General features: G+C 49.1%; 3 protein-coding genes across 7 annotated transcripts; 1 reads left to right on the top strand and 2 right to left on the bottom strand.

The window, feature by feature from the left end:
- Nucleotides 1-148: 148 nt before the first annotated feature.
- FOIG_12249 (uncharacterized protein) lies at nt 149-1,963 on the top strand. The gene has a single exon (XM_031213113.1). It carries the CDS (start codon nt 303-305, stop codon nt 1,746-1,748), a length of 1,446 nt encoding a protein of 481 aa, XP_031057409.1. The 5' UTR covers nt 149-302; the 3' UTR covers nt 1,749-1,963.
- Nucleotides 244-3,658, bottom strand: FOIG_12250 (uncharacterized protein). Its single transcript, XM_031213114.1, has 3 exons — nt 3,138-3,658; nt 2,901-3,081; nt 244-2,844 (listed from the first exon to the last, which is right to left on the bottom strand). Exons 1-3 carry the CDS (start codon nt 3,378-3,380, stop codon nt 1,988-1,990), a joined length of 1,281 nt encoding a protein of 426 aa, XP_031057410.1. The 5' UTR covers nt 3,381-3,658; the 3' UTR covers nt 244-1,987.
- A 174-nt stretch (nt 3,659-3,832) lies between these two features.
- FOIG_12251 (DNA polymerase theta subunit) lies at nt 3,833-7,787 on the bottom strand (the record flags this gene model as incomplete). 5 transcript variants are annotated; one of them, XM_031213115.1, is made up of 13 exons in its annotated part: nt 3,833-4,353; nt 4,407-4,512; nt 4,574-4,658; nt 4,707-4,811; nt 4,858-5,085; nt 5,132-5,575; nt 5,626-5,853; nt 5,901-6,004; nt 6,054-6,055; nt 6,109-6,589; nt 6,645-6,827; nt 6,887-7,155; nt 7,202-7,688. In XM_031213115.1, the coding sequence occupies 13 exons, from the start codon at nt 7,686-7,688 to the stop codon at nt 4,319-4,321; spliced, it is 2,757 nt and encodes a 918-aa protein (XP_031057411.1). In that variant the 3' UTR covers nt 3,833-4,318. The 5 variants fall into 5 exon arrangements, with proteins under 5 accessions (XP_031057411.1, XP_031057413.1, XP_031057412.1 ...); XM_031213117.1 differs by having other exon boundaries at nt 4,407-4,658; nt 7,202-7,787; XM_031213116.1 differs by having other exon boundaries at nt 3,833-4,512.
- Between the last annotated feature and the right edge of the window lie 2,554 nt (nt 7,788-10,341).

Below are 10,341 nucleotides of genomic sequence, written 5' to 3' on the forward strand. Positions count from 1 at the left end.
GGAAAAGCCCACAAAGTAAAGCATGTATTCAGACTGATATACAACTCGAAAACACGTTGACCCAGTAAACTAAATTTGAACTTATTTATAGAACAGAACAGTAAGGCTGGATTAGTATAAGCCATTGCCATTTGTAGGAAGAGTCTAAGTGATGCCTTAAGACTGCCTATCAATTCGCCTACTAAAGTAGGTAAGAGGTGGTAGGTAGGTAGGTGGTTTGGTATTCAAACATCTTACCCGCCAACCCCGCCATCACTAAAACACCATCACTATCACCCCCTGCTATTGTAACACGAGTCACCATGTCTACTCCCGAAAACTTGTCCATCCCCCAAGCCGACCTGGTCAGCAGAAAATCTCACGTGCTGCCTGGACAATTATGTGTCACGGAGCTCTTCTTCAAAGTACCTCTGGACTACACGGACATCCAGGGCCCTTCCATCACACTATTTGCACGTGCTGTCAAGAAACACGATGTTCCCATATTCCCACCTGATGATGAAGAGTCGGAGAACAGTCCAAAAGACGAATTTGGCGAGCCCCCAAAACCATATATGGTCTATCTTGAGGGAGGACCGGGCTTTGGCAACCGTGAACCGCAGGATCATCCCCTCACCCGCCACGCTCTTGCAAAGGGATACCAGCTTCTCTTACTTGATCATCGCGGCGTTGGCCTAAGTACACCAGTTGGTGCTGATATGCTAAGCCTTGTATCTGAAGACGTTGAAGGGCGCACTCGGTACCTCGGCCTCATGCGCCAGGACAACACAGTCCGGGACTGCGAAGCTGTAAGGAAGTATCTTACCGCCTCGTGGCCCGCTGCCAAACAACCATGGTCCATCTTTGGCCAGTCGTACGGAGGTTTCATCGCACTATCCTATTTATCCATGCATCCAGAAGGTCTTCGGGAAGTCTTTCTCACTGGCGGTCTAGCCCCTGTGGGTAAGAAGCCTGACCAAGTATATGAAGCAACATTCCAACGGGTCATAGAACGCAACGAGCAGTACTATGAAAAATTCCCAGAGGACGTCGAAAACGTCCGTCAAGTGGCTAAATTCATAGAGAGTAAAGGTGGCAGTATTCCGTTGCCATCTGGCGGTGTCCTCACCGTTCCTCGTCTCTTGACTATCGGCATTTCCTTTGGAAGCCATGGTGGCTTCGACCAGGTTCACTCTACGATCCTGACATTAAAAACATCCCTCGATCAGTTCGGATTTTTCAACAGAGCATCCCTAGTGCCGCTTGAAGGCTGGAACCCATTTGATACCAACATCATATACGCCATCCTTCACGAGGCCATATATTGCGACGGCCCTGGTTTAGCCTCCGCCTGGTCAGCCAATCGCATTGGCAAAGAACTCAAGCCCTTCTCCTGGCTGAATGACAACTACTCAACGGAATCTACCAGCGGATGCCTCTACTTCTCTGGAGAAATGATATTCCCATTTCACTTCGAAACTTACCCAGAGCTCCAGATACTTCGCCAGGAGGCTAAGTTATTGGCCAGTCGTGATAACTGGCCTGCTCTTTACGATCAGGAGAAGCTGCGTAAGAATAAGGTTCCTGTATATGCTGCTTCGTTCGTTGAGGATATGTACGTCGACTATAACTTTGCCAGAGACACAGCCAAGCTTGTCAAGGGTACAAAGACTTTTGAGACGAATGTCATGTACCACTCGGCATTAAGAGCGAAATCGGACGAGGTTCTGCAGCAACTGTTTAGCCTGAGAGACGATGTTATTGACTAGATTTGGGTGTCTTGCAAAACTGGCATACCTGCAGAAGTTAAATTCACCAAGAAGAATAACTTTACTCGCACATAAGATAGTAAAGATGAGATGGATATGAAAGCTGGTACCTACTATATTTAAGTAGAAAATAAAACTTCCAGTGGCTATATTAATAGTGTACCGATCCGGCCTCCAGTCTGTAGACAAAACAGCAAAGAACAACGACCACAAACCGCATCGAGTATTATAACCATTGACTAGTGATAGGCTCGTGTTCGTGCAGGTGCACGACCCAAGTTCTGCCACTCGTCTTCATAAGCCGTAGTATGAACATGCTCCATCGATGGCAAATCCGCCGTCGGCTGCGAATGCCTCATGACCGTCTCTCGTAGAATGGTAGCAGCGAGCTCTGGGTTACTCACCAAGAACTCACTTGTCTCTACAGGCGCGCGCTTCCAGAGAAGCGGCTGAAGGAACCCAACGCGTGCCATGACCATCTTGAGCAAGTCATCAACCTCTGGCACGTTGTGATAAAGTTTCCTGCAAAGATGCATCATCTTTGGTTGTGCAGCATCCCAGCCTGCTGTCTCGAGCATATCAACACACGACCGCATCACTGCCTTTCGAAAGTCGTCCATAAGATAACGTGTCGCGCAAATATAAACGTCGAGGTTGAGCTCATACGCCAGGAACCACGTCCGAAGATCCTCTCCTGTAATACGCTCCGGTTGGCTCTGCTGAGGAGGCATCGGAATGCTGACAGGAGGAGGGAAAACACCTGGAGGATGGATCCCTCTTCTGGGAGCCCCTCGACCATAAGGCACAGGCACAAGAGGATTGCCTTCGCGAGATCGCTGAGCCCCGCATTGCCAGCATCTCGAAAAATCACGCCGAGCGAGGCATCGAGGACACGAGCAACCCGGTCGATGATGTCCCGGATGCTTCTCCTGGGTTTCTTCCGCCTCACCAAGTCTCGTTTGTCGAGCCCGACGCCGGCGTCTCCATGAGGTACCCGAGCTCCCAGAACTGCTACTGCTACTTGACGAGCTTGAGTCCGAAGCCTCTGCTGGCTCTGGGTCAACTTCAATACCCTTCCCCTTATCGACTTCTGGTTCTATTGACACATCAGCACTCGTGGGTCGGGATCAGGCTGTAAGCCAGTTGATTCACCTAAAACGCTCGCTGCTGGCCTGATAGGTTCAAAGCAACCCTCGTATAGAAATGCAACGAGGAAATGAAAAATAGCCGGATCCTCCTCTGGCAGATCAATGAATTGCTCACTTGCTTCTCTGAAGTTTCCACATAGGGCCTTTCGAAACCACTCTGCCTGGACAAGTATATCTCTGTGAACCTGGAACCCTGTTAGTTCAACTGGCCCCATCTCAATAGATCGGTATCTTCACATACGTAGAAAGTTTGCATGTTGTTCAGAGGACCAACTCGTATTGGTACAGGGGCAGAACAATATCGGCCATCTGCTGAACTGACCCAGAGGTCTTCTGTTGTGCTAGGGAGATTTTCTTCTTTCTCTTCCTGGTAGTCTCTGTCTATCACGATAACCTGGGGCTGAGGAACGCCCATAGCATCGGCCAAGGTGTGCACTGTGACGGTTGAGCCTGCAAGTTCTGCATTTCCCGCATCACCCGCCATATCAAAGCTATCAAGTACTGATCCAATTCAGACCAGTATTTCTTTAGTCAAAGGATCGCGTGAGGGCGCGTGAAAAGCGTAAAATGAGGCTTTCAGAAACGTTCTATCTCCCGAAACACCGTAGTAAATAGTACTAGAAATAGACATAGGTAGGCATTCACCACACACACACACACCATCTTGGCGTCCGGTCTAAGCCCAGAAACAGCCAACAACATGTCAAGCATGTGGATGGTAGATGGCTACCAATTGAGTGCCACAGCCACCCAACCATTTTGGCTGTATTTTGACGCAGAATAAGCAAGGCGCAGACGACGTGCAGCGGTACAAGCGCTTGGTTGGAGTAAGACAATGCTTGGTCACCAAATGACCAATCGTTGATAGGTAAGGTCTTCATCGAGTTTCTGAATATCTCAACAAACAGGCCACCAGAAAATGATCAGTCACGCCTTCTGCACGAACAAGGGACATCTTCCCATTCATTTCATCTGACGCAACATTTTCTCAATTCTTTGTGAGAGGCGGCGGCAAGCTGGCTGAATTAAAACAGGGGTAAATTCGTCGAATTCCTAACCTCTTACTGGGATCGATGCCTCCGCTCCCACGCATATTATCGACGCGCGTTTGCGAACGACAGATGCATCATGAATCGACCTCAATCTAGAGGGCGATTCAACTCGCCATCCTTACAGTTGGTGTTCGTGATCAATGTTTTGCCAGTACACACGCCTACTCGCGAGGCACATGTCTCCCTCAGGCGTGGAATCCTAGCCCACCCAATACGCTGCATGCAGCCATCTATCTCGCGCCTGCATTCACGTCCAAAGCCCGACTTTTTTTGCCGCCCTAGGCCTGTACTCACCAGAATGTAAGCCGCGGCAAGATTCTGCAGTGAGCCAGCCCTGTTATTGCCCACCGACACAGTTTCTGGACACAGGCTACTCCTCCTCCATCTCTGCCTGCATTTGGAGTTCTTCGGGAATCATATTAGGCTTGTCAGGTGAAACAGAGGTCAAGACAACTCACTCCAAATCTTGCTTGCAGCATCCGATATGACTTTGGCCTTGACAAGAAGTTTCTCTTCGTATTTCTCATTGTCTTTACCTTTTAGACGGATCTTGTTTGGTTGAGCCTGCGCACAAAAGTCAGTACTACCCATGTGTGCATTTTCAATAACAGATCGTAACACCAACCTGCATCAATATAGGAAGTAGCTCTGTAGGATCTGCATTCGCGATCGTTGCCACGGTACGAAAACCGTTCTCCCAAAATACTCGCCTATGATATTTAAGCAACACTAGTTTCTGCTGAGAGCAATGCACTCACGCTGTTCGGCTCTTGATGAAGGGAATCTTTGCCAAGGCTAATAGGTCAGCTCTTGCACCAGCCACGAGCCTGTCTGAAAAGTGTTCAAGAGCTGCGGCCATTACTCTGGATACCGGTTAGCTATGTGGTGAAAAAGTTGACATGAACATACCCCCAGCTCATCTGTTCACAGAACTTGATCATTCCTGCAGCGAAGCCTTGACAAGTCTGCGAAAGATTCTGAACCATTCCACGAGGCACGTCGTATTTGCGTGCCACTATGTGTATAGGAATCTCGTTACACAGATCCCGCAGTTGGAGAGCGAGATAAAAGCGTCGATGTACTCGAGCAACCTGCCTCTCCTCTGGCGTAGTCTCACGGAGTGTGGCACCTTGAGCACTATTTGGCTGTCAGTGAGTACCCCGTGACCGTGAACACAACCTACAGCTTGAGTATTGTGGTAGGTTTGATGCCCAGAAGCCTCAGCACCCGTAAACCACTCTCGTCCAGACCTTCCATTTCATTCCGAAAGACCTGCCAGTTCACCATAACCCCAAATTCTTGGACTGGTGTGAACGTGTATAGGACGTGCATCTCACCATCCATGACAAATGCTTGGAGTGCCCGACCGAGTTCGTTATGGACAAATACACCATCGTCGGGATCGATAGCTGATGCCACAATTGCCCTACCTAGTTGTGTCGCCGTGAACATGGACAAGGAATCGGAGGTCACAAAACCCATTGATTCTATCTCTTCCAAGCTTGAGGTGATACAATCATTGACAAACTTGGCGCTATGAGTATGACTCAACAGAGACTTTGAGAAGTAGTCCATAATGGACTCACGACTCGTAGCTAAGCGTATGGATATGACTTCTAGCAGTGCACTGAAATCTATTAGCTGGCGATCATTCATGCTTTTATAGGACAGACGCACCGTTGGATACGTCGATTCTCAGTGTTAAGACAGCTGGCGACAGGTGGCAGCTCCGCATTCATGAGCTCTACAACCTGCTCGAGGTCATTTTCGCGGCTGCAGAGATATGTTTCACCGATAGATGCTTTCCCCTGTCTTCCAGCTCGCCCTCGCATTTGCCTGAGCATCGATGGTCCAACAAATTCGCGCCCCATTCGACAGTTGTGTAAAATCACCCGTCTTGCTGGCCTGCAAAAGTAAATGAAGTGTTTAACAATCGAAACAGCGAGTCTTACAGGTTGATACCAGCAGCCAGACTGCAGGTCGCGACGCACACTAATAGTGTTCCAGAATCGTAAGCTGCCGCTATGAGATCTCTCTCTTCAGTCGTCAAGCCAGCCTATATAGTCAGAAATGTTCGTGAGCCTCAGTCGGCCAGAGCGACTTACATCTAAATCAATTAGGAACACATGCTCGATTTTGCAAAACGGACGTCTCACTTACGATGAAATGCAACGCCATAAAGGATCGTCTCTTCCAATACCGGATCAACCCCAGTGTTAAGACTGCGAAGCTCTCCCAGCAAGTCCATCCTCCTGTCAACAACGTCAGCCTTGAGCTCATGTGGCTGGGGCATAGCCCGACTAATCCATCGTGCGTCAGACTCGCACATGCCACGACTCCCGGCAAAGACGAGGGCACCGAAACCAGCAAAAGCGGTCTCGTGAGCAAGTGTGACCACTGCATTTAATACTGGGTCGCGAAGCTCCTTGTGGGTAGATGGTTCGATTCGCCGGATGGGTCTCATCTGTGCCTGTGTCTGTGTAGACCGACTGTTCAGCTGTGTAGCTGTTTTGATGAGACTGCTTGTAGAACCTGCGGGATAAATGTTGCCGTCATACACGAGATGTTCCTCGATAGGAACCGGTCGATACCGAGTTTCGTAACAATGCCCTTCGAGCCATCGAGCCATCATGTCCATGTTCTACTACCAAATTAGACGACTCAAAATGCATTACGAAGTCGGCCGACTAACATACCGGGAGAGTGGCACTCATACCCACGATTTGTACACGCTGCTCCAGGCTGAGCAGTTTGGTCGCCACGAGTTCTAACAAATAGCCTCGATGATCATCATCAACCATGTGTAACTCATCAAGCACGACCGCGCGGAGCTTGGAGATCGAACAGTCGTCAATAGCCGTATTCACGAGTGCGTTTGCCTTGGAGTGTCAATAATTTACTGGCTTAGCAGAGTGGGATAGCGGTACTAAAAACCGACCTTCTCCAACGTGCACACGCCAATATCAAAATCAGCCCAAGTTGCTCGAACTTTTCCACCCCCAAAGAAACCAATGACACGGACTGTGTTTTCATCAGCTCGTCTACGCCAGATGCGTTTGTCGTCATCGACCGTTGTTTCAGAGGTGAAGTGTAAGCCTTGTACCACACTACGAAGCCAACGAACTTTCTCTTGAACCAAAGCAACATATGGTAACACAAGGAGGGCTTTTGTTCCCTTTTCTTCCAGAATTCTTTTCAGCATGAGCACTACAAGTGTTAGCTAAGATCCATGCACTACCGTTATTCATCTCACCGTCAGCCACAAGAGATTTGCCACCGCCAGTTGGTGCACAATATACAAGGTTCTTTTCTCCTGTCAGAAGCCCAGGGCCTTTGAGGCAAGATTTTTGCCACGGGTATATTTGTTTTATGCCAAGTGAAGCAAAATTATCAACCAGCTGTTGAGGAAGACTATATGTAGAATGGCTTAATTCGAGTTCAGGATCACAAGACGATGTAGGAGTCGCAGCAATAGCCCTCCGCTGAGAATACTCAGAGGGCCCGACTCGCTCATCGAGACGAACAATGCGACTCGCAGAAATTCTAGGAGGGGCAGAGGGGAGACTGACGGCTCGCTGAAACTGAACAGTTGCCCGAGAGGTAGAAGCCCTGAAGTGGTGTTCTTCAGCGGTTGATATACTTCTTTTGTGTCCAGCAACAGAAGTGGTAGCGAATGTAGTCTTTTGTTCATTTGTAGTTTCGACACTGGTTGTGTGTAGTAACCCTCGCATGCTCTTCATGATCGGTACCAAAAAGACAAAGGAAACAAGACGAAATGTCAACGAGAGCGAAACATAAATGAGCCACCAAGTCCAACAATCCTTGTTGACAGGTCCTCAGGAAATGTGATGTGAGACGCGTTGAGATAACGCGTCCCAAAAGACCTTAAAACGCCAAGTCACGTGGTCGAATAGCAAACCAGACGTGGGGTGTCAGGCACGGCGGGCAGCAGCCGATGCAGGGCTTTTGGTGGTGCCCCGCGGCACGATGGAGGGTTCTCATTGGGTGGGTGTGATCGATTGACGCTAATAAGTTGATGAACCCTGCACTGTTCTTCAGGGCAGTGACCGCCAACGGCAGGTGGCATAAACCTGCCCTGTCGGGTCTGCCTCTCGCCTCCTGCCCTCCTCCCATCCCATCATCCACCAACTGACCTATCCCGTACGACCAACCAATCTTCCTACTATGGAAGCTACTACCTAAGGCAGCTAGTGCCCCTGTTTGCTGGGAGTCTGGTCGCATGGCCTTTAAATTATTTCCACCCAATAACTTAGCCGTCCTGATCACTTATGTTATTTCCCTCTCAGCGTCAGACCTTGGTCTCTCATCCCTTTTTCTTCTTTATTGAGATATTTCTGCCTCAACTCTGTAGAACTATATGGGAATTGACTCAGGTCGATTGCACATGCTGCATACAGATACAGATAGTCCATCCGCTGCCTACCTTGCATCCATGGCGCTACTCCCTTCTTGGGCCGACCGCATGTATACCCTGACAGCCAACGAGATCTTAGATCGATATACTTCCAAAGAAAAAGGATTTCCCATATACGGAGATGGATGATTGGTCCCAAATTACTTCTTATAATTTTTGGCTAGCGTTCCTCCGTGGTTAATCACGATATTGCGATGCGTCGTGTGGATTGAGTCTCAAGTGTCGTTGTGAGCTTTCCCCTGCGGCCGGGTCGTGTATTGCCCCACGACCCTTTAACAAGGTAGTTGGTCGGTACGTTTTTTTTTTCCTTTGAGGGGCAGTCTTTTTTGGGGGGTGTGCCTCTTCGATCCATCCAAGGAATCTTGATTCGACGACCATTTGACAACACCGTGCAGCATTATCCTCTGCAGCCAGGGCCTCGGCTGCCTACACTAAATCAACCGTCATCTCTGCCTTTCTTGTGCCGAATCTGCACTGCAGAGACGGGTCTAAACGTACAGAATTGTACTTTGCCTCTTGACGTCTTTTTTAATCCTCAGGTCGACTGCCTACTGCGGGATGTGATTCAGACCAGCCCTTCAACGAGACATGGTTGCCGTTTCAATTTTGCCATGGCTGTGATTCATAGGTAACAAAAAATTGTGCGAAACGCGACTGAACTTGGGCCACACAGAGGCATGATTGTACTGAGGTAAATCGCCATTTTCTCAAGTGTATTCTCCACAGACTTGCGAGAGCCTCGTTCAGCTACATACACAGTAGTATATCTCATTTGTGGCAATTCGATGAAACAAGGAGCCACCTGTCAGGAGGAACAAGCAGTCGCTGGCATGCGCAATCAGGACCAAACTCGTCACGCTAGGTACGTAGTTAGTAAGTGAAAGTCCAGAGTAGCAGGGCCTACTTGGCATTTCCATTAATGCTGCTGGCACCTGGTAAATTATAGTAATGAGGGAGTTGAGACAAGCATACCTTGAACCTAGGTATGCCTGTACCGGCACTATAACAAGTCGAAGAAAGGCTCCTGGTCCGGGTGGGAAGATGCCCGTACCATCCCTAGGCCGAGGGAACAAAACCTACCATCCCATCATCAAGTCGTCAACCTAATCTGAAGAAGACAGACCGAGCAAGGCCTCGCTTGCTCAAAGGGGGACGACAAAACACCAGCTACGGGACTACCTAAGGTAGAAGACTCAAGCAGTACGTACCGCTGCAGGGCATCATCTCTAAGCCTGGGTAACCTCCAATCCATCCAACCAGAGCCCCGGCCACGTTGGTGGAGCTGGCTTCACTACGCCAGCTCAATCTTAGCCCTATTACCGACTCCCTTCCGTCAGCTCCCACGAGGATCTCAACATCATCACCACACACTCGATTTTTTCCCTCACGCGTAACGGTTAAGGCTAGGTCTAGCCAGGCCTGGCGATGGAAGAAATCCCTAGTGAGTTGGGCTCTTTACTTAAGAACCGGTTGGCATAGATTCTGCATAGCTTCAGCTTTATGCTAGCCATCATTGGCTACCTAATAAGATGGGCAATTGCTGTGTTGGTGCGTCAGACCGGACATCACTGTCGAGATACTATGGCGGCGGAGAGGAAGGAGATAGCTGGTTCGCCCTCATCTGGTATGGTTAGCCGTTGTTCAAGCCAAGGTATCCATAGCTACGCTGAGATGAGTACCTGTGGTCGATTGGCTGTTGAAGCCCTGTTCTGTTTTCAAAAGCATCAGAAGAGATGCGGGATGGGGTAGTCTATGTCTGTGACGGGGCTTGTTAGAATGTCCGACGATAGAAATTTCAGCGGAGGGAGGTAAATGAACGTGCATGTCACTCTATACTGGTGATGGTCCATACGTACGCTAGACGCATGCCATCTGGGAGAGTACATACTCAGAGAGCGACACAAAAGCCACATTTTAGAGGATATGATCCAACTGAATTAACTTGAGAACCTCATCGT

The sequence above is a fragment of the Fusarium odoratissimum genome (genome assembly GCF_000260195.1).
Source record: "Fusarium odoratissimum NRRL 54006 unplaced genomic scaffold supercont1.25, whole genome shotgun sequence".
Taxonomy (NCBI): Eukaryota; Fungi; Ascomycota; class Sordariomycetes; order Hypocreales; family Nectriaceae; genus Fusarium; species Fusarium odoratissimum.